Source organism: Microcebus murinus, chromosome 20, assembly GCF_040939455.1.
Source record: "Microcebus murinus isolate Inina chromosome 20, M.murinus_Inina_mat1.0, whole genome shotgun sequence".
In the NCBI taxonomy this organism is placed as follows: Eukaryota; Metazoa; Chordata; class Mammalia; order Primates; family Cheirogaleidae; genus Microcebus; species Microcebus murinus.
The window spans coordinates 2,034,765-2,058,906 of record NC_134123.1 but is presented as its reverse complement, the minus strand read 5'-3'; the positions used below and the strand labels follow the sequence as shown (position 1 = coordinate 2,058,906).

The following is a 24,142-nucleotide window of genomic DNA, read 5'->3' as shown; positions in this document are numbered from 1 at the left end:
ATTCATTTTAAAACTAAAATCAAAGCTATAAAAGATGTAAATTTCAGTGGGTCGAACCCTCTTAGGCACATTTCATGACATGCAGGAGAAAAGGAATCTGTTAGATTGAATAGATTAGTGAATAGATTAGTGAATTGTTTAAAATTCATGTTTTTCATATATACTAATCATCTTTCTATCTTCAAAACATACATAAAAATAGGGAGATGGTAGACTAGAACAATATTGAACTTAATCTCACTGAAAAATATATAAATAAATACACTATTGTAGAAATTAAGGAATTTTTAAAAGTTAATTTTCATGAGAGCAAGGGAGGAGTGTTACAAGTAAAGCCGTGTTAGGAATGTTCATTGTTTTGTACGAGTACCTAGAACCTCAAGGCAATTAATTATTTTTGACACCTTTCCAAGTGAGTTAGGCATGCATTCTTTTTTTTTTGTATGAATTGGAGAAAAGTTTTTTAAAATTAACTTTCTTACTCATTTGGGATTTCATATTTAAATTGAATAATTGAGCGTTTAAAAAGTAGCCTTGAAATTAAGTTTAAAATGATCAATTTGAAGAAATTCTTTAAAGGAGGGATTAAAGAAAATATTGTAATTCCTAAAATTGAGGGTACCTGTAATGGGCATCAAACCTTGAACGCTGTAGTAGTTATCTAATCAAATATTTGATCAATCACCAAATACTAAGAAAAGCATTAGTTGACTCAGTTTGTTCCAAATCTTTAAATTTGGTTTTCTGATGGGGGATTCCAAATAGTTAGTGACATCGGGGGTGCCGTTTCGCATAAAATAACCATGGTTATTGTCTCTTTGTCCTTTTAAAATTTTTAATTATAAAATCTATGGAATGAAGCTGGGTGCGGTGGCTCATGCCTATAATCCTAGCACTCTGGGAGGCCGAGGCAGATGGATTGCTCGAGGTCAGGAGTTCCAAAACAGCCTGAGCAAGAGCGAGACCCCATCTCTACTATAAATAGAAAGAAATTAATTGGCCAACTGATATATATACAAAAAATTAGCTGGGCTTGGTGGCACATGCCTGTAGTCCTAGCTACTCGGGAGGCTGAGGAAGGAGGATTGCTTGAGCCCAGGAGTATGAGGTTGCTGTGAGCTAGGCTGATGCCACGGCACTCATTCTAGCCTGGGCAACAAAGTGAGACTCTGCTGTTAGGGACCGACCTTCCACAGCCCCACCGGACAGAAAAGCAGAGACATCGAGGATGCAATCACACAAGAGGAGGTTTATTTTCTGGCTAGCCAGGGTCCAAGCCCCAGAGCACCAACGCAGTGGCCACTCTCACAGGCAAGGACCCCGACCGGAACAACGGCACGCCTTTTATCCCCATGGTGCACAAGCTGCGCACAAGCCGACTACGCATGGATCATTGACCTTTAAAATGATTGGTTGCCCACTATTGCCTTTTGAAATAATTGGCGGGTTGGTTGCCCTCTATTGCCTGATGGGCCAGTCGCCCGTGCTTCAATGACCTCATCCCATAATTCCCCTTACAGCGGTGTAGCGAGCAAGCAATGACCAGAAGCAAAGGTTTGTGGTTAGCTCAAACCTTACTTAGGTGGGGTTACTTGCCCCACCCAAGTAAATTCCTCTGCCCTTCCTCTGCCCTACAAATTTCTCTGCCCTACATTCCCCCCTTTCTCTAGGTAGCAGACGAGCACTCTTGCTCGTCCTCAAGTTCTCTTAGGTGCTCTAGTTCTATAGCACTTGACCATAGCTGCTGATATTGTTGTTGCCATACTAGTAGCTGGACAGTGTTTATCCGTTTTTTTACAAAAGCTACTAGTCTATTAATTACACATGGCGCAAAAGTAAGGACTAAGATTAGCATAATGAGTGGGCCTAGTAGGGTGGATAGTAGCATTGTTAACCAGGGGGAACTGTTAAACCAAAGACTCAAACCAACCTGCTTGCTGTTCATATTCTCGTTTGCGCCGGGCAAGCCCTTCCCTGACCTTAGCTATAGATTCTCTAACAACTCCCGTATGGTCTGCATAGAAACGACATTCTTCTTTGAGGGCAGCACACAGTCCTCCTTGCTGGAGGAATACTAGATCTAACCCCCTCCGGTTCTGGAGCACTACCTCGGATAGGGAGGTTAGTGACTAGGGAGGTTAGTGACTTGAGTATTAAACCCTCTTTGCCGCATTGCCAGAGAAGAGATACTAGTTCCTGCTCCTATTGCCCCTAAGCCAAAAAGAGTAGCCAGGGTTATGGCTGTGAAGGGCTCTCTTTCTTTCAAAAATTAGGTTGGTGACTCTTCGCCCTACTGTGCCCTCATACATTGTCTCCTCAGTGTGGTATATTATTTTTGGGAACACTAACACCATTATACAGTAATCTTTAGACCCATGTAAGGTTATGGGGTTGGTGGGGGTTCGGGGCGGTAAGTACAGCTGCAGGTCTCTACCCCAAAAACATTAGACCAAAAACACAACATCCCCAAAACACAACAACCAACCCCCACCGCGACCCGTCCATGTTGTCACCCAGTTCAATCTTTAGATGCCACAACCCCAGTCCAAGTCTAGGTCAGCAGTCCTGGGCTGTCACCGCCATGCGGGTCAGGTCTGGTCTTCAGAGGATTCCTCGGGTCTGCAGTTGCTTTCCACTGGTCCTGGCACCGCTCCTGGTCTTTTTATTAGCAGATCTCACGTGGGAGTGGTGTATCCAGGTCGCTACTATTCTATTGACCTTAAGAGCAGTGGGGGTAACAAGAATAATTTGATAGGGGCCCTTCCACCTTGGTTTTAAGGGTTCTGCTGTTATGCCGTTTCACCCACACCCAATCCCCTGCTGGTGTGGGTGAAACGGTGTCCGGCACCCTCCTCCTCAGGCCGGTAGATAGCATGGAGGCCCGGCCATACTTGACTGTGGACACGTTGCAGAGCCTACCTCAGGGCTCATTCTAGGAACTACAGGAGGGGGTGTGCCATACATGATTTCAAAAGGGGTTAAACCCAAGTGATAAGGGGGTGTTCCGGGCTCGGAACAGGGCGAAGGGAAGGAGGGTCACCCAGTCTCCGCCAGTCTCCAGGGCCAATTTAGTCAGGGTCTCCTTTATTGTTCTATTTATTCGCTCTACCTGCCCAGAGCTCTGGGGATTATATGCACAATGTAATTTCCAATCTATCCCCATAGCCTGGGCCAGCCCTTGACTAACCTGACAGATATTATTTGATCTTATCCCTTCCAGCAGTCCATACCTGGGGACTATTTTTTTTAATATTTTCTTAGCTACTGCCAAAGCTGTTTCTCCTTTCGTAGGGAAGGCTTCTACCCATCTGGAAAACGTATCTACTATGACTAGTAAATATCGGTACCCGTATTTTCTAGGCTTGACCTCTGTGAAATTCACTTCCCAAAATAGTCCTGGCTGCCTCCCCCTTTCCCTCGTACCTGCGTGGGTCCCTCTGGTCCTCCCTGGCTACATGACCTGACAGGCTCGGCAACTTTTGACGATGTCATCTGGAACCCGTCCTTGTGACTTGAACCTTAGTTGAGCAGTGTCCAGCAGTTGCAGCATCTTTCTCTTCCCTAGATGTGTGGTCTGATGCAGGTGTTCTAACAGGTGGCGTCTTAAGAGTTCTGGCACTATTAGGCGATGCCCTTTGTCCCGCAACCAGCCATCTTCACGTAGCTGCTCTGAGGCCCAGACCTCATCTACAGTCCGGCAGAGGAGGCAACCATCCCATGCCTGGGGGTGGCAGGCTAAGGTGCAGGATGTCTGGCTGCGGAGTGTCTTCTGCAGCCTTCTTAGCTTCAGCGTCTGCTCTCCGATTGCCCCATGCTTCCATGGAATCCCCACTCTGGTGTCCCGGGATATGGACTACCGCCACTGCCTTTGGCAGCAAAACGGCCTCTAGTAGGTGGAGTATTTCAGGCATGTGCTTAATTTCCTTTCCCTCTGCCGTGATGAAGCCCCTTTCCCTGTAGAGGGCCCCATGTATGTGCACAGTCCCAAAGGCATAGCGGCTGTCAGTGTACACCGTCAGCCTTTTTCCTCGGGCCTGGCTAAGAGCCTCCGTCAGCGCTATTAGTTCTGCCTTCTGAGCAGATGTCCCTTGCGGAAGGCGTGCCGCCCAGACAAGTTTACCTTGGTCATCTACTATGGCCGCCCCTGCGTACCTGCGTCCGTCCCGGATGAAACTGCTTCCGTCCGTGAACCAGGTCAGGTCGCTACCTGGAAGGGGGCGATCCTTCAAGTCTCTACGGGTCGTCTGGGTCTCGGCTAGGATCTCAAGGCAATCACGTTCAGGTGCGGCTGCAGCGGGGGTTGGCAGAAGCGTAGCTGGATTCAAGTCGGCAGGGGCCCGGAACTCGATGCGGGGTGCGTCCAGCAAAAGCCCTTGGTAATGAGTCAGCCTCGCATTTGTGATCCACCGTCCCGGTGGCTGCTTCAGAACCCCCTCTATGGCGTGCGGGGTGGTGATCTGCAGCCGCTGCCCTAGGGTGAGCTTATCAGCGTCTTTGACCAACAGGGCCGTGGCTGCGATGAATCGCAAGCACGCTGGCCACCCGGCCGCCACCGGATCTAGTTTTTTTTTTTTTTTTTTTTTGACAAGTAGGATCAGGGAGTGCTAGGGCTGGGGCTTCCAGCATGGCTGCCCTCAGGGCCTGAAAAGCATCTTTCATTTGCAGTCCACTCCCATGCTCGCCCCGCCCTAAACCCTTCATACAGAGGTGGAGCCTTTTCCGAAAACCCAAGGTCATCATGGAGGGCCTTGTTGAACAGGGTAGGCGAGTTTTTCCTGAACCCAAACCCAATCTCTGCTATGTGGTCCACCGATATAGTTTGGCTCCTGTTGCCCCCTGCACCCAACTGGTCTTACTGGACAATTTTCCTGTGTCTTCCGTTAGTACCAAATGTTCTGCTCCTGTATCTATGAGGAAGCTGACTGGGTTCCCCTCCACTTGCAAAGTTACCCTAAGTTCGGGGAGGGGGACCGAACCCCATCTTCCCTATTTGTCTGTCACCTGTCCTGCAACCATGACTTTTTCAGGACCTCCAAGTCTTTGCCCCCCTTTCTTTTGGGGCACTCTCGGGCCCAATGCCCATGCTCTTTGCAATTGGCACATTGATCCTTGCCTAGCCTCTCCCGCCAGGGCCTTTCTCTGTCCTCTGACCCTATCTGTCCCCCTCTTGTGGCAGCTAGCAGGATTTTAGCCATCTCTCTGTTTGCTTTCCGTGCTTCCCCAGCTTCGAATTTCCTGTCTTCTCTTCTGATCCTCTCTAACCTCTCTTCTAGCATCTCTCTATTATTATAGACCTTCTCTGCCACTTCTAACAGGTCCTGTAGAGTCTTTTCGCCCAATCTATCTATTCTCTGCACCTTGTGCCTAATGTCGGGGGCTGCCTGATTGACAAACGCCATCATAACAGCTGCCTTGCTCTCTTCCATAGTGGGATCTATGGGGGTGTACTGCCGGAAGGCCTCCATGATCCTCTCTAAGTATGCTGTCGGGCTCTCCTCCGGCCCCTGACGAACATTTCCTACCTTGGCCAAATTGGTCGGCTTTCGCGCCGCCATACGGAGACCGGCCATCAGAGTCTGGCGGTAGACCCGGAGACGCTCCCTACCTTCAGCCTCATTGTAGTCCCAAAGCGGCCGTTCAAGGGGAAAAGTTCGGTCAATGGTTCGCGGGTTTGTAGTAGGTCTTCCGTCCTCCCCGGAACCAGCTTCCTCGCCTCCCCCTGAATCCTTTCTCTTTCCTCCGTTGTGAAGAGCACCTTAAGCAACTGCTGGCAATCATCCCAGGTGGGCTGATGAGTGAAAAGAACAGAGTCTAAAAGATTAATTAGGTCTCTCGGATTCTCGGAGAAGTTCGAGTTTTGAGATTTCCAATTATAAAGATCACTGGTAGAGAAGGGCCAATATTGGAATGTCTCTGTTCTATCCTCCCCCAGGGGTCCCACTGCCCTTAGAGGGAGCGCCTTTATGGGCTCCAGATCTGTGGCTCGGCCAGCCCGCTGTCTGGTCCCATAGGCTGGCCCCGCTGCCGGTGGTCCCGCATCCGCCTCGGCCGGGAGAGCCGCAGAGGCTGCCCCAGGGTTATAGGGCGGAGGCATGTTCCATTCGGGACCTGTTAGGTCTGGGTAGAGATTGGAATCCGGCAACACTGGCGTCCCAACGGACCTCGGACTCCGCGCCCCCTCCTTTCTGACTTTTTTAACTGCCAGAACTTCCGCCTTTCCCCTCGGGGCAGGTAGGAGGGCCTTCAGCCAAGGTGGTGGGTCTCGAACCAAGTCTTGCCAGACCACAATATAGGGGATCTGATCAGGGTGGCCGTGGTGGCCAAATACCACCCCTTTTACCTTTTCGATCAAGGAGGCATCAAATGAGCCCTCCCTGGGCCACCCCACTCCAAACGTGGGCCACTCGGCCTTACAAAGGGTAACAAACTTTCCCTTCTTGACCTCCAGGGACAGGTTGTGTGCCCTTTCCCTGACATACTTAAAATGGCTCACCAGGATGGACAATGGCGTTGTTAGAGCCTGTCCCATGGCTAGTCAATAATAGGCAGATGTGCAAACCGATATTCCGCAGTTGGGGCACTGGGGACAAGGATCTGAATCCCTAGCCTTTCACTCCCTACGGAGGTAACGGCTGTGCCCCTCCCGCACTAGCCACTCCTGGCACGGGCGGCAGGAGATACACTGTGCACTGCCAACCCATGCAGGGGAATGCTTACCTGGAGGTTCTAGTCGCCCCTGCGGATCTTTTCGTGGGTCCCCTGATTCCACGGCCCCAGCCCGAAAACCCATGCAACCCTGATGGGTTCTCGGGCTGAAACTATAGAACCCAGAGACTCCAACAAGCCAATGAGAGATGTCACACTCACACACACACACACACACACACACAGAAAGCCGGCGACAAACAACGCAGACAACAGACAAGTGGACACTGAGGTAAACAGACAACCTAACCTAGTCCGGACCTACTCCCCGGTCTCCTCCTGACCGAGCCCTTGGCTACAAGGTCAGCTCCGGAGTCCAAACGGGGCCAGAGGACGTCTCCGCCTGGCTCCGACCGGTGACCCACCAGCGCGTCCGCCTAGGTCCTGTGCCGGCGTCCTGATCCGGGGTCCTGCAAGGGGATTCCGCATCCCTTGCCTAACACCACACCCGGCTAGTCCGGGGTGGATTTTCACACTCCTCCCTCAGCCCTGAGTTCTACCCGGTAGTCTGTGGGGAAGGCAAATCCCGGACGAGCCCCCAAATGTTAGGGACCGACCTTCCACAGCCCCACCGGACAGAAAAGCAGAGACATCGAGGATGCAATCACACAAGAGGAGGTTTATTTTCTGGCTAGCCAGGGTCCAAGCCCCAGAGCACCAACGCAGTGGCCACTCTCACAGGCAAGGACCCCGACCGGAACAACGGCACGCCTTTTATCCCCATGGTGCACAAGCTGCGCACAAGCCGACTACGCATGGATCATTGACCTTTAAAATGATTGGTTGCCCACTGTTGCCTTTTGAAATAATTGGCGGGTTGGTTGCCCTCTATTGCCTGATGGGCCAGTCGCCCGTGCTTCAATGACCTCATCCCATAATTCCCCTTACAGCAGTGTAGCGAGCAAGCAATGACCAGAAGCAAAGGTTTGTGGTTAGCTCAAACCTTACTTAGGTGGGGTTACTTGCCCCACCCAAGTAAATTCCTCTGCCCTTCCTCTGCCCTACAAATTTCTCTGCCCTACATCTGCCTCAAGAACAAAACAAAACTATGGAATGAAAAGTAAACTGAAATTCTAAAGGAAATACTAGTTTATAAAAACCTTTCTCTAAAAGTAAGAAAAAAAGATCATAGATAACAGGAAATAGGAATTGCTTATTAGCATTTTAACTGTATATTTCTCAGTGGTTTTATGCTTTAGGGTAAGGATGGTCAAATAAATAAACAACCTCCCTGTTTGTTTGTTTTGAGACAGAGTCTCACTTTGTTGCCCAGGCTAGAGTGAGTGCCGTGGCGTCAGCCTAGCTCACAGCAACCTCAATCTCCTGGGCTCAAGCAATCCTCCTGCCTCAGCCTCCTGAGTAGCTGGGACTACAGGCATGCGCCACCATGCCCGGCTGATTTTTTCTATATATATTAGTTGGCCAATTAATTTCTTTCTATTTATGGTAGAGACGCATCTCACTCTTGCTCAGGCTGGTTTTGAACTCTTGACCCAAACAATCCACCCGCCTCGGCCTCCCAGAGTGCTAGGATTACAGGCGTGAGCCACCGCGCTTGGCCAACCTCCCTGTTTTTTATTGGGAGAAGGAAAAAAGGGAAAAAAACCTAAACTTTTCAAATTATTCTCCAAGATAAGCAAAGGCTAATGAGCAAAAAAGTCTGTAAATGAAAAGTTCACTTTTGGTTAAGAGGGGAAAGTGGGGAAATAATTATCACCTGTACCTTTATAAACCAAAAGTGATTTAATGTTGATTCAGTAGTTAAGTACTCCTCAACAGTGAATGGTGGCGTGGCAGTGGAGGTTTGGTTTTGTTATTTCAGAATGCATTTTTCCCTACATGCTAATTGTGTAAAAGGGCTATACATTTATACATGGAACATGACTTTTTTTAGTTTTTCTTTTGCGTTTTTATAAAGAAAATGCACACCTTTACCTTTGAACCTGAACTTTTAGGTTCTTAATCATATAGTTTATATATTGATATCTATTGATATATTCATCTAAGACATTTTCATAGAGTCCTCTGGCTTCTAATTAAGATTGATTGTTGGCCTGGCGCGGTGGCTCAAGCCTGTAATCCCAGCACTCTGGGAGGCTGAGGCGGGCGGATCGCTCGAGGTTAGGAGTTGGAAAACAGCCTGAGCAAAAGCGAGACCCTGTCTCTACTATAAATAGAAAGAAATTAATTGGCCAACTAATATATATAGAAAAAATTAGCCAGGCGAGGTGGCGCATGCCTGTAGTCCCAGCCACTCGGGAGGCTGAGGCAGGAGGATTGCTTGAGCCCAGGAGATTGAGGTTGCTGTGAGCTAGGCTGATGCCAGGGCACTCACTCTAGCCTGGGCAACAAAGTGAGACTCTGTCTCAAAAAAAAAAAAAATGGATTGTTTTTAGGTCTACTGCATAGCTGTCAAACTAAGATTTCTTTCCAGTATAATCCCACTCTTTCTTATAAACTCTATTCTTTTTAACCCATGTGTTTTTATTTTTGGAACAACTTTCCCAGAAATTGTTTCATACCTAGAAAAAAGTTTTCAGAAAAGATAAGTGCTGCTACATTGCCTATCTTCCATTGTGGAGAATGTCTTTATTTTGCATTCAGACTTTAACATTGTTCTCATTCTTCCTTGGTACTCCATGGATCTTTTCCATCTGAAAGCTAAAATCTTCAACTCAGGGCAGTTGTTTTTTTTGAGACAGTGTCTCACTTTGTTGCCCAGGCTAGAAGTGAGTGCCATGGCGTCAGCCTAGCTCACAGCAACCTCCAACTCCTGGGCTCAAGCGATCCTTCTGCCTCAGCCTCCCGAGTAGCTGGGACTACAGGCATGCCTCACCATGCCCAACTCGTTTTTTGTATATATTTTTAGTTGGCCAATTAATTTCTTTCTATTTTTAGCAGAGGCCGGGTCTCGCTCTTCCTCAGACTGGTTTGGAACTCCTAACCTCGAGCAATCCACCCACAATCTACCCGCCTAGGCCTCCCAGAGTGCTAGGATTACAGGCGTGAGCCACTGCGTCTGGCCCTCAGGGCAGTTTTTTATCCATTATTTCTTTTTCCTCATTCCTCTTTTCTTTTCATTCTGGCATGCTTATTGGATAATATGTCAGGATTGCATTCCACAGAACCTAACACTGCATTGGACAAAAAGTTTGCTTTCCCTATTTAGTGAAGAATGATGAAGATAGGCAGTATATGACTAGTGGCTCAATGATGTCATCAAGGACCTAGTTTCTTCTCTTTCTTCCATCCTAAGAAGATGTGGCTTTCATATGGCAGCTGTTGTATGTCTGGGCATCTCATAAATGTTGTAAGAAGGAAGAAGAGGGCAGGACAAAGCATGCCAGCCATGCTTATTCTCTTGAAAAAAATCTTTCTGAAAACCTTACCCAGTTCCATTTACATGTCATTGACCAGAGCTAGATTTCATGCCACCTCATCTACAGGAGAGTCTTGAGAATGTATATATATTAATATTTTAGTTGGGCACATTGCCCTCTTTAGCAGAACAAGATTCTGTTCTCGATGAGGAGGGGGAGAATGAATATTAGGTAGATAATTAGCAGTTCTATCATAGATATATATTGGATTTCTTGGATCTTTCCTTCATTTCTCTTTCTATCACATAATCTTTTTGTCTTTTTGCTTTGTTCCAGGAAATTTTTTTGATTACCCTTTCTAGATCTGTAATTCTGTCATCAGACATGTCCATTAATCATTTAGTTTGTCTTTAGCACTTTAGTAGCCTGTTTTCTAATTTCTTCTTTTTCATAGAATCCTCTTTTTTAAATATTTTTCATTGTGGTAAAATACCCATAAAATTTACTATTTTAACCATTTTTAACCGTACAATTTAGTGGCATTAAGTACATTCATATTTTATACTTAACCATCACCATCCATCTCTAAAACTCTTTATCTTCCCAAACTATAACTCTGAACCCATTAAATAATGACTCTCCATTCCATCTCTCTCTTGCCCTAGGGCCTAGGCCGACCACCATTCTGTTTTCTGTGTCTGAATTTCACTATTCTGGTTACTTCATGTAAATGGAATTATACAATAATTGTCCTTTCATGTCTGGCTTATTTCACTCAGCACAATGTCTTAGAGATGTCATTTATGTTGAAACAATGCATGAGAATTTCCTTTTTAAGGTTGAATATTCCACTGTACATATGTGCCACATTTTGTTCACTTACTCATGGACACTTGGGTTGCTTTCACCTTTTGTCTATTGTGAATAATACTGCTATGAACATGGCTTAAGTGTAAAATAATCTGTTCAAGTCCCTTCTTTCATTTCTTTTATCTGTATATCCAGAAGTGGAATTGCTGGATCAGATGGTAATTCTGCTTTTTTTTTTTTTGAGGAATCACCATACCGTTTTCCATAGCAGCTATACCATTTTACATTTCCACTAGCGTTGTACAAAGGTTCCAGTTTCTCCTTATCCTTGCCAACATTTATTTTCTGTTTTTGTTTTGATTTGCTTTTTATAATTTCCTAATGAGTATGAAGTTGTATCTTGCTGTGGTTTTGATTTGTCTTTTCCTATTGATTAGCAATATTGAACATCTTTTCTGTGCTCACTGGCCATTTGTGTATCTGGTTAATATTTGGAGAAATGTCTGTTCAAATCCTTTGCCCGTTCTTGAATCGGGTGGTTTGTTGTTGATTTGTTAAAGTTATTTATATATTCTGAATATTAATCTCTTATGTGATAATTTGCATATATTTTCTCCCACTCCACGTGTTGCCTTTTCACTCTATTGATAGTGTCCTTTGATGCACAAAATTTTAAAATTTTGATGAAGTCCGTTTTGTCTTTTGTTGCTTGTGCTTTTGATGTCATATCCAAGAAATTATTCCCAAAATCCAGTATCATGAAGCTTTCCTTTTCCATTATGTTTTTAAGAGTTTTATAGTTTTAGCTGCTATATTTAAAGCTTTGATTCAGTTTGAGTTAATTTTTGTGTATGCTATAAGGTAAGAACACAACTTTGTTCTTTTGCATATAGATACCAAGTTTTCCCATTATGACTTGTTGAAAACACTGTCCTTTCTTCCTTGAATTGTCTTGGACTCTTACTGAAAATCTTTTGACCATGTATGTGAGTATTTATTTCTTCGCTCTTTATTTTATTCTTTTGGTCTATATATTTGTCTTTATGTCAGTACCATACTATTTTGATTACTGTAGCTTTGTAGTAAGTTTTGAAGTCAGGAAGTGTGAGACCTTCACTTTGTACTTTTTCAAGATTGTTTTGGCTATTCCCTTGAGATTCCACATGAATTTTAGGATGGATTTTTCTATTTCTGCAAAAGAATCTTACTCTTTTTTTTTTTTTTTTTTTTTTTTAGACAGAGTCTCACTCTGTTGCCTGGGCTAAAGTGACGTGGGGTCAGCCTAGCTCACAGCAACATTAAACTCCTGGGCTCAAGCAATCCTGCCTCAGCCTCCCAAGTAGCTGGGACTACAGGCATGCACCACAATGCCTGGCTAATTTTTTTCTATATATTTTTAGTTAGCCAATTAATTTCTTTCTATTTTTAGTAGAGGTGGGGTCTTGCTTTTGGTCAGGCTGGTCTTGAACTCCTGATCTTGAGCCATCCTCCCGCCTCTGCCTCCCAGAGAGCTAGGATTACAGGCATGAGCCACTGTACCCGGCCAAAGAATCTTATGCTTAATGATATAATCTCATTATAGATCTCTCAAGGTGTGCAATGGAAATGTTTTAAAATTTTTTTCTTGTTTCCCGAGCTACCTTTGTTCTTCCTGTTTTATCTCATTCCTTCTCTCTCATGCTTTTTATTTTCCTCATATGTCTGGTAATCATTAACTGCCTGTTGATATTTGTAGAAAACTTGCATAAATATCTTATTGTTTTAAAGGTCTGTTTTGACAATAGATCTCTTTAGTGTATAATCCAGGGGAGTTTAGAGGCAGGTTTTTTGTTTTTTTGTTTTTTGAGACAGAGTCTCGCTTTGTTGCCCAGGCTAGAGTGAGTGCCGTGGCGTCAGCCTAGCTCACAGCAACCTCAAACTCCTGGGCTCAAGTAATCCTTCTGCCTCAGCCTCCCGGGTAGCTGGGACTACAGGCATGCGCCACCATGCCCGGCTAATTTTTTTTATATATATATATCAGTTGGCCAATTAATTTCTTTCTATTTATAGTAGAGACGGGGTCTCTCTCAGGCTAGTTTTGAACTCCTGACCTTGAGCAATCCGCCCGCCTCGGCCTCCCAAGAGCTAGGATTACAGGCGTGAGCCACAGCGCCCGGCCTAGAGGCAGGTTTTTAGATGTAAATTAGGCAAGCAGGCAGGACACTGGTAAATTCCCTCATGGCCAAAATAGGGAAGGCTTCATTCTGGGGCAGAATGTGAAATTTCTTATAATATTTTTATTCTTATGAGGAACTGCCTTTTTCCTGTTATGGAGCTTTAAAGATCTCTTTCACATTGCTCTGTTTCCTGAGAGCTTTACTTCCTTATGTCAATTGTTCTGTTCACATAGACTCAGCTGTTCTGTAGTAGTGCTATAGTTCAGGGGTCCTCAAACTTTTTAAATGGGGCCAGTTCACTGTCCCTCAGACCGTTGGAGGGCCATTGGAGAGTGCGGCGCACATTCCACACATGCGCACTGTGGACCGGGACGAGTCAGCTGCTAACCAGGACAGGCAGCTGCAGCAAAAACACCCGGCAGACCGGATAAATGTCCTCGGTGGGCCGCATGTGGCCCGCTGGCCTTAGTTTGAGGACCCCTGCTTAGTTATTCTGATGATCACCCAATGGCCTGCTCTCCCTGGCATTATCTTTGGAATTCTTTTGGGAAGGACAGCTCTTCCTTCTATAAGAGCCATCACTTATTCCTGTTTTGGAATATAGTTTCTTCTATTCTGGTTTCTTATTTCAACTTGCCGGTTGGCTGAAATTTTATAACTTTGGATAATTAATAATACCTTTTCCTTGTTTCCAGCACCACAGATATATTTACCTTTTCCCCTTCTTCTTTTCCCATGTTTCTTTTCATTTCAGTGGGATTTTGAGGTCATGAGATAAATGCATGTGCTCAGTCTGATTTTATTTAATTCAACAGTACTTAATATGTGTAGGTAACATTCTAGATTCTGTGAATGAGATAGACAAAAGAGTCGCAACTTTCATAAAACTTATATTTTGACAGGGGAGACATTGAGCATATAAATAAATAAAAAGGAGGAGTGGATTATAGGAACTAATGGGCTGAGACTGAGAGCAGGTGACATACAGTGAACTGATATCTGAAGAAAAAAAGCCTGTCTCACGAAGAACCTTGGGAGGAGAGCTCTAGGCAGAAGGGTTAGCAGCTATATAGACTCGAGCAGAGTGAGGAGCTTGTTTTATTAAAAGAAGGTCATGTCTGGTGTGTAGTAAACAAAGTGGTGAGTGGTATGAGATGAGATTGGAGAAAGGCAAATGCCAGATCTTATGGAAACTTGTCTTTGGTAAGGAATTTTGACTGTATTCTAAATATAATGAAAAGCTTATGAAAGGCTTTATTTAGAAAGGAAGCTATGCAATTTTGATTTTCTTTTTTTTTTTTTTTTTTTTTTGAGACAGAGTCTCACTTGTTGCCCTGGCTAGAGTGAGTGCCATGGCGTCAGCCTAGCTCACAGCAACCTCAAACTCCTGGGCTCAAGCAATCCTCCTGCCTCAGCCTCCCAAGTAGCTGGGACTATGGGTATGCGCCACCATGCCCGGCAAATTTTTTCCTCTATATATTAGTTGGCCAATTAATTTCTTTCTATTTATAGTAGAGACAGGGTCTTGCTCTTGCTCAGGCTGGTTTTGAACCCCTGACCTCGAGCAATCCACCTGCCTCGGCCTCCCAGAGTGCTAGGATTACAGGCGTGAGCCACCGCACCTGGCCTATTTTACCTTTTTATTTCTTTCAGTAGCCTGTTAAGCATACTTATTTTATAGTCTTTCATATTGTTTCTTTCCATTCCTGGGATATGACTTTTCCTACTTGTTTTGTCCCTTTACCACTGTGATTTTAGGCATTGGGGAATTCTCTTTCTTGCTTTTGAGTTCAGGTACGTACTAAAACAAGGTGTTTTGTTTTTTAAAATCATTGTTTTATCCAACATTTTGATATATTTAGAGTGGGAGGGGTGGCTTCTTGTATGAATTAAATCACTATATTTAGTAATGTTCCCCTCTTGCTATTCCATTTATGGAACAATGTGCTCTTATATCAGATATTACCTCATCTGTGGCTAAAGTGAAAACTTGCTCAATTCCTTAGTGTTTTTATATTTTCTTTTTTTTTTTTAATGGTGTTAACTTTTAATAGTTTTATAATGCCAACATATCAACTTTCACATGTGCATATACATTTAAATACAGTTACAGACCATAAATACCCATATGGCAAAATATCTACCTCTAGGCAGGAAAAAAAAAATCTTTCCAACTAAATAAACAGCCTTAGTACTGAAGAAAGCAAATGTGAGGTAATTTTTCATCAAAAGTGACTACAGACTGTATTAAGATATTTTTACTGTAAAAATTCAAATAGTTATAAAACCTTTGTGTCATAACTCAAAAATGTAACCTCTACACGTTTTCAAACAAAACAAAAATATTTTAATTATAAATATGTAAAATAAATAGTTATTCCTGCTGAAATTCAATCATGACATTATTTCTTACGTATTTGAGGACTTTGTTTATAGCCCATATTTAAAAAAATGAAACTTAGGAAACTCTTCTAACAATCTACATAATATCATAATACAAATTGTCTGTATGGATATCCGTATTATGTATGTATGTGTGTGTACATACATATTCACGTATGTATACATGGAATTTTCATTCTGGGATGACAAATATCTTTCCCACATTTTTTTTTTTTTTTTTTTTTTTTTTTTTTTTGAGACAGAGTCTCACTTTGTTGCCCAGGCTAGAGTGAGTGCCGTGGCATCAGCCTAGCTCACAGCAACCTCAAACTCCTGGGCTTGAGTGATCCTTCTGCCTCAGCCTCCCGAGTAGCTGGGACTACAGGCATGCACCACCATGCCCGGCTAATTTTTTATATATATATCAGTTGGCCAATTAATTTCTTTCTATTTATAGTAGAGACGGGGTCTCGCTCTTGCTCAGGCTGGTTTTGAACTCCTGACCTTGAGCAATCCGCCCGCCTCGGCCTCCCAAGAGCTAGGATTACAGGCGTGAGCCACAGCGCCCGGCCTCTTTCCCACATTTTTATAAAAAGTATATTCTAATTATGAAAATATTCTTTATTTTAAAAGATTCCATAAGAGATGCCCAGACTAGTATGAAAAGGGGCATTTTACACATTTTTAGAAACACATTAATTTTCTTACCAAGTTTAATTACATCAATTAAAAGCTCAAGTTCTATGATATCTTTTTCATTTTCCCTGGTTATACAAAATCCCCCTGCTCTTTTTACATGTAATGTTCTATCTGCAACAGTTTTACTTCCTACAAAATTCAATTTTTTCCAAGTTACTTTCCAATTAATGCTCCCAGGAACACATTAATGAAAGGGAATAGGATCAGAAGCAATACAATTTGAATAAAAGGAAATAAATTATGAACTTATTTTACATTATGTAGTGACCTATGAAATAAACATTCACTATGACATTCAGTGTTCTCAGAATGAAATTTGTTCTTTTAACAAGATTAATAAACTAAATAATAAACGTTGCTCTGGAGTTGACATTGCAAAGCAAAAAAATAAAAAAACCCAAAACAACACTGAACTGTTTCTTCCAGTCTTAATCTTATTTGTCAACTCCTTTTACACCAGGTTGGGCAGTAACCTTCAGAAAAAATACTAGAGTAACTCTCTAAGTATAAAAGAAATGTATCAGTAATTACTCCCCTATTTTCAAGGTTCTTCCATTCTTGCTTTCAAATAAACAAAGGTTTTATAATGCCCTCATATCCTAAAGAATGACATCTGGGAAACCTCCAACAGAAAATCATTTTTGATGTATTCCATCTTCCATTTATTTCCAAGAGCACCCAAAAGCAAATGAATCCTCCTCATTCCTTTCAATTACAGTGAGCTCTATCTTCTAATTGATGAAATTTGTACCTACTTTGGGAAACTTCCCTTTTGAAGGAGTCTCCTCATGCAGAGTTTTTGATGCAGTCAGCTTCCTGAGCGGAAAAGTTTGGCTATCAGATTCAGAAGTTTCTGCTGGAAATGCAGTTTGTCTCCGATTCTCCTGAGTTGAAGGACACATTCCTCTTCCATCTCTGCCCGAGTCGCGTCCTTAGGCGCCTTCTTCGTGGGCGTCTTGGCGAGTGCCTCCGCGAGCTTGCTGCAGGCAGGAGCTGGCTGCAGCCCCGGGCCGGCTCCCAGCCCGAGCACCGCGACCGCGACCGCGACCGCCACCCCGACGCCAGCGCCCGGGCGCCGGCTCCTTCCGCCGGACCGCTGAAGCCCGTGTTTTTATGTTTTCTACGGATGCGTTCTGTTTTTTATTGTAACTTTAATACATTATAGCTGTCGTTTTGCTTCTGCATATGTGACATATTTCGATCTTTAATTCAAGTAGGGGCAAAAAGGAATGGAATTTTGTTTTCATTCCTACTTCAACACTTTTAAGCTTGGAAACAGGAAAATGACAGAAAGGTTGCTGAGGGATTGTGTGAACTTGTAGGGGCTGAAATTTAAGCTGCCAAACAAAGAAACTTTCCTTCTCTTTGAAGATTCCTTCTACTTCATGTGTTACATTGATCTGAATTCTGTTGAATTTCTTTTTTCTCATATGTGGGTGTTGGGGACATGTATGTTACGGTTGTAGTTTTATAAAATATGCCACTGACCATACTCCAGTGCTATTTAGAAAGAGAAAAGGAAGACAATGAGAACTTGGGCAAACAGTTCTTGCTAAGCCCTAAAATATATCACTTTTATTCATCCATACAGAAAACAAGCATGAGGCCAAAAGGAGGCGAACAGAGAGAGTTAGGAGAGAGAAGATAAATTCTACAGTAAATAAAGATTTAGAAAACAGAAAGAGATCTCGAAGTAACAGCCATTCAGATCATATCAGACGAGGAAGAGGAAGACCTAAAAGTGCATCTGCCAAAAAACATGAGGAAGAAAGAGGTATGAATAAATCTAAGCAGTTTTTTTTTTCAAGTATTAAATTGATCTGGGATTAATTAGATAGTAGTAAAGAAAAAGTGGAGGCATTGAGCTCCTGGACTTAAAATCACAACTCATATTAGTTTGAAAGCATTTCCTCTATGGTAGATGCTTATTTTTGAAAAAATCACAGACATTTAATTCTTATTGGAAACTTAAAGGTTTAAATTAGGTAAAATTAACCTTGCTATACTTTGATGGTAGTAGAATTCTGAGATAATTTGTATATGACATCTTGGAGAAGCCTGTTAAAAATGATTATACTTTTTTTTTTTAAGACTGATCTGTTAAGACTTGTTCAAACTGTTATACTATTAGTTTAAAAAATTTACTATTGAAAGTGTTCTTGGTGAATTTTTAAATTGCTCTTTGGGAGATTTGTGTGCTTCCTACTTTGAGGCAGCTTTTGCATAGTTAGGTGAATTCTTCCTCCTTACTGGTATTGTCTTTTCTTCTGATAAGTAGCTTGTCTACCAATAACTTATTTGTAGCAGTTAACTAAAATTTCACCTTCTCTTTTTCTTTGATTTATACATCTTTTTAAAAACTTTTTTACGGAAAATTTCAACATATATGAGAATAGGGGGAACAGTATAATAAATCCCTGTATACCTATGAATATCTTTTTAAAATTGGGATTTTCAAGCCAGTAATTAATGAAAAAAAGGGATAGTTGCTTTTTATTATTTTTTAAAACCTCTGTCCAAATGATTTCATCTTCATCAAAATGCATTTATAATTTCTTATATTATTTGTGAGTTACGCTTTGCTTTTTCAGATATTCAGTCTTAGGAACTCAAGTGCTTTCTGTATAAATGTAAATTTCTCTTATTTTAAACATTGAAAATTTTGTACGTGTTCACCATTTCTCTCTGCTTTGTGTCCTTTTTTTAAATATATATATATATTTAATTTTTTTAATTTCAGCATATTATGGGGGTACAAATATTTAGGTTACATATGTTGCCTTGCCCCCCGCCCCCTTCAGAGCTTCAAGCGTGTCTGTCCCCCTGCTATGTGTGCTTTTATTTGAATGAGGTTACTACTGTCAGAGAAAACTTCACTGGTATAGTTGTCCTTACCAAAGTTAAAGGTGTCTTAGTATTGTATGCCTAAAGGAATAAGGTTTGAATATTAACCTTATTATATTTGACTGTATTCTGTAAAGGCTGTACTTAGGTACAGCCTTGGGTACTTTTTTTTTTTTTTTTTTTTTGAGACAGAGTTTCGCTTGATTGCCCAGGCTAGAGTGAGTGCTGTGGCGTCAGCCTAGCTCACAGCAACCTCAAACTCCTGGGCTCAAGCAATCCTCCTGCCTCAGCCTCCTGAGTAGCTGGGACTACAGGCATGCGCCACCATGCCCGGCTAATTTTTTCTATATATATATTACTTAGCCAATTAATTTCTTTCTATTTATAGTAGAGACAGGGTCTCACTCTTGCTCAGGGTGGTTTCGAACTCCTGACTTCGAGCAATCCACCCGCCTCAGCCTCCCAGAGTGCTAGGATTACAGGCGTGAGCCACCGTGCCCGGCCTTCCTTGGGTACTTTTACTGCTATTTTTTTTTTCTTGTATTATGCTCTTCCAGAGGGCTTGAATTGTTTGTTCAATTTGAATGTGCTTCCCTAATAATAGAATGGTCAGAAAACCTATGCCAAAGACTATTTTAGAAGGGAAGCTGGGTAAAGAAAAGTCAACAGAGAAAAAAGAAAAGAAAGAAATACTGCTTGGCCTGGAAAACAGAACATTCTTTCCAGTTGAAGTAAAGAGAATGTAACAAAAAACAGAGAAGGAATGCTTTGTTGGTGGGTAAGCTGAGATGAAAAAACAGATAATGAGAATCCTTTAGTTGGGGCAAAGAACTCTATATAGTTGTACTAGGACTCTATATTTTGCAGGCTTGAACTTTTATTTCATAACTTGAGAAAAGCTATAAATATTTATAAATATTTCTGAGGCATTTCTGTTTATCAGAGAAACATTTTAAGAAAGCTATTTCTAGAGTAAGGTTATACTTTTAATAGTTTATTTCCTTTTGATACAAATTGCAGGAAGTTCCTCAAAGCAATTTTTATGGCACAAACTGGAATCTTTTAATGCAAAACAGGGGGGTCAGCAAACTTTTTGTGAAGAGCCAGATAGTACATATTTTAGGCTTTGTGGGCTATACTGTCCCTGTCACAACTACCTAGCTTTGTCATTATAGCTGAAAAGCAGCCATAAACAGTATGTAAATGAATGGGCATGGCTGTGCTCCAATAAGACTTTGTAACAGCAGGTCGTTGGCCAGATTTGGCATGTGGGCTGTGGTTTGCCAATCCTTGACATAAACCATGTTCTCAAAATATGATATAGATAGGTACTACAGACTTTGAAATGTCAATATATTTTAAAGTAGACTTATTTGATAAGCTTCTTCAAGTGCTAAATAGCTATTTAGTTTAATCATATTTGATTCCCTGCTGTTAGGGCACTTGAAAAATTTGAAGCAAGATTTAACTTTACTTTAACATATGAATTAAGGAAAACCTGACAGTGTGTCTTAAAAAACAAAACTTTTAAAAATTGACTTATTGTTTTTTATTTTGGAAAAGAATAGAAAAAAGGAAGAATGGAAAACGAAACTTCTTAGACATCTAGGTAGTAATGTAGTTCTATAAAATCATAAAAACAAATCATTGAAGAATTTTTGGGCTGGGCTCAGTGGCTCACGCATGTAATCCTAGCACTCTGAGAGGTGGAGGAGGGAAGGATTGCTTGAGGTCAGGAGTTCGAGACCAGCCTGAGCAAGAGCGAGACCCCGTCTCAACTAAAAATAGAAAAATTAGCCGGGTGTTGTGGTGCCTGGAGTCCCAGCTACTTGGGAGGCTGAGGCAGGAAGATCGCTTGAGCCCAGGAGTTTGAGGTTGCTGTGAGCTAGACTGATGTCGTGACACTCTAGGCCTGGTGACAGAGTACAACTCCATCTAAAAAAAAAAAGAATTTTTGGTTAGTCTAATGTAAGTCTCCATTTTATATGTTGGGAGTATTACTATTCTGGGTATTATAATGTAGGAGTGATATTTTGACGGATTAATGTATATGAAGCTATTCTGAATATCATATTAAGGAATCGAAGAATGAGTTAGACTTCAAGTTAAAGTTGGTGGATTGAAAAAATACATACAGCTCTTTACCCTCCCCAAATCCTAGTAAAATGACAAGGGATTTTTTAAAAAGTATAAAATCTCACAATGACAAGGAATGGCAGAAGCAAATTTCTGAAAAGTAACTGTTTCAGCAGATCTGTGAAACCTAAACTGTAAAATCCTGTGGGGAAATCTAAGAAAGAAACTGATTTTTATTACACAGCTACCTAAAAGTCACGAATTTGTGTGTCAGTTGTGTCTGGAAGTAGAGGAGAAGGTAAGGCTAAAAACAAGAAGATTATTTGAAAGTCTGTTTATGAATAGCCTAGTGGGGTCGTTTACCTCATCCTATACCCCTCAAGTTTATCCTTTGAAAAGGATAAGATAAAATGGAGCATCTGGTCTAGGGAACACCAGGCATCTGTTGAGGGCAGGGGTACTCTATTAAGGTCAGGAAGACTAGATGAAAATTGGACATGGTAAATACTGAGTTCTTGAGTTAGGCTTATAGCTTATGTCTTCCAGGTAAAAGAGATTGGAAATACCTTCTCTGGGGAATCTGAAGGGCCCAAGAGAAAATGCCTGAAATAAAAAATATTTTCATTAGGGATTTCACAGAGAAATGGCATCAGATTATCCTAATGTGATGACCACAGTCAAGATCCATATATGAGTATGTGCTTCAAAAATCAGCTTTTTAGGGGGCCAGGCACAGTGGTTCACGCCTGTAATCCTAGCACTCTGGGAGGCCAAGGTAGGAGGATCACTCACGGTCAGGAGTTTGAGACCAGCCTGAGCAAGTACAAGAACCTCATCTTTACAGAAATAGAAAAATTAGTCAGGCATGGTGGTGTGCACCTATAAGTCCCAGCTACTTGGGAGGCTGAGACGGGACGATTGCTTGAGCCCAGTAGTTTACAGTGAGCTATGATGATCCCACTGCACTGTAGCTAGCCCGGGACACAGAGCAAGACCCTGTCTCAAAAAATAGAATAGAATGGAATAAAATAAAATAAAATTGAATAAAATCTTTACTAAATGAGGATATTGTAATCATGAAATGAGAACAAGATATAATATTTAAAAGTAAATGGCAGGCCAGGCGCTATGGCTCACGCCTATAATCCTAGCACCCTGGGAGGCCGAAGCAGGTGGATTGCTTGAGGTCAGGAGTTTGAAACCACCCCGAGCAAGAGCGAGACTCCGTCTCTACTAAAAATAGAAAGAAATTAAGTGGCCAACTAAAAATATATAGAAAAAATCAGCCGGGCATGGTGGCGCATACCTGTAGTCCCAGCTACTCGGGAGGCTGAGGCAGCAGGATTGCTTGAGCCCAGGAGTTTGAGGTTGCTGTGAGCTATGCTGATGCCATGGCACTCACTCTAGCCTGGGCAACAAAGCGAGACTCTGTCTCAAAAAAAAAAAAGTAAATGGCAGAAATACAAAAGGCACCTGGAAAACAAACTTTAAAATATGCACACAAAAAAACCCCAAAACTTACCTGATTCACAGAAATGAACAACTTTAATAGAAGGCTTAAAGATAAAATTGAAGAAAGGTTCCAGAAGGCTTAACAATATAAAAAGAGATGATAAAATAGAATGGAAAAGATAAGAAATTTAGAGGACTAGTCTGAGGTCTTATGTATAAATAAGTGAATTTTCAGATAAAGAATATAGAAGGAAGTCATCAAATAGTTCAAGAAATTATCTTAAATCTGAAGGACACTGAGTTTCCATGTTAAAAGGACCCCCAAATTCCCAGCCCCATGGATGGTTAAAAATAGAAATTATACCAAAGCATAATGGTATCATCGTATCTCATATCTCTCTAGTTAAAGAGAAAATCCTTAAGGTTTTCATGGGGAAAAGAAAGGAGTCAAAATGGTATTGGAATTAATACAATGGAATACTACCTATCAAGGAACAGACTACTGATACATGAACAGTGTCAATTAATTTCAAAAACACGTTGAGCAAAAAAAAAACTAGACACAGAGTACATACTGTATGATGCAATTTATGTGAAGTTTAAGAACATACAAAATGAATCTATGGTAATAGAAATCAGAACAGTGGTTGCTGGTGGGGGTGGGGAGGGTTAACTGGAAAGAAGTATGAAGAATTTTCCTGAATGAAGGAAATTTTCAGTATCCTGATTATGGTATGGGTTACATGGGTGTATTCGTTTGTCAGAACTCATCCAGTTGTACATTTAAAGGATCTGTATATTCCACTGTATGTAAATTTAGCTATAATTTAAAAAATAAATGAGAAAAAGTGGTTTTCCACAGTGGCACCAGTAGTCAGAAGACAATTTATTACCTTCACAATTCTAAGGGAAAACCTACAAGTCTTTACTCAACAAAACTGTGAATTAGTGTGAAGCTAGATTAAAGATACTTTCTGACATTCAGGGTCTCAAAAAGTTTGCTACCCATACTCCTTTTCTCGGGAATCTGATACAAGTTACATGCCACCAAAATGAAGAAGTAAACCAAGAAAATATCCTCAGATATAGGACAGAGAGGATCCAACTCGAGAGAGATGAGAATCTCTAGCATAATGTTGAAGAAAGAGCACAAGATACTGTACAGTAAGCCTAGAAAGCAACCATTTCATATTGGACCAGGTTGGAAGACTTGGAAAGATTTCTTCAAGAAGATAAAATTGATAAAAAAATACCTAATATGGGGCCGGACGTGGTGGCTCACGCCTGTAATCCTAGCACTCTGGGAGGCCAAGGCGGGAGGATTGCTCGAGGTCAGGAGTTCGAAACCACCCTGAGCAAGAGCAAGACCCTGTCTCTACTATAAATAGAAAGAAATTAATTGGCCAACTAATATATATAGAAAAAATTAGCCGGGCACGGTGGCGCATGCCTGTAGTCCCAGCTACTCGGGAGGCTGAGGCAGCAGGATTGCTTGAGCCCAGGAGTTTGAGGTTGCTGTGAGCTAGGCTGATGCCATGGCACTCACTCTAGCCTGGGCAACAAAGCGAGACTCTGTCTCAAAAAAAAAATAAAATAAAAAAATAATACCTAATATGTGTAAACATCCTGAAAGAAGATTTATTTCTACAACTGGGAAAGAGTTTGGGTTAAATTAAAAATGAAAACTAAGCAAATAAA

General features: G+C 42.0%; 1 protein-coding gene across 2 annotated transcripts in view; it reads left to right on the top strand.

The window, feature by feature from the left end:
• The window catches only part of C20H16orf87 (chromosome 20 C16orf87 homolog), a 42,889-nt gene that overhangs the window by 12,859 nt on the left and 5,888 nt on the right, over positions 1–24,142 (top strand). The window contains exon 3 of one of the 2 annotated variants that reach the window (XM_020282687.2): positions 17,664–17,846. The exons of the other annotated variant lie outside the window; for it this stretch is intronic. Coding sequence (XP_020138276.2) covers positions 17,664–17,846 — 183 coding nt within the window. The remainder of the gene's footprint in view (positions 1–17,663; positions 17,847–24,142) is intronic. 2 annotated transcript variants of the gene reach the window in all.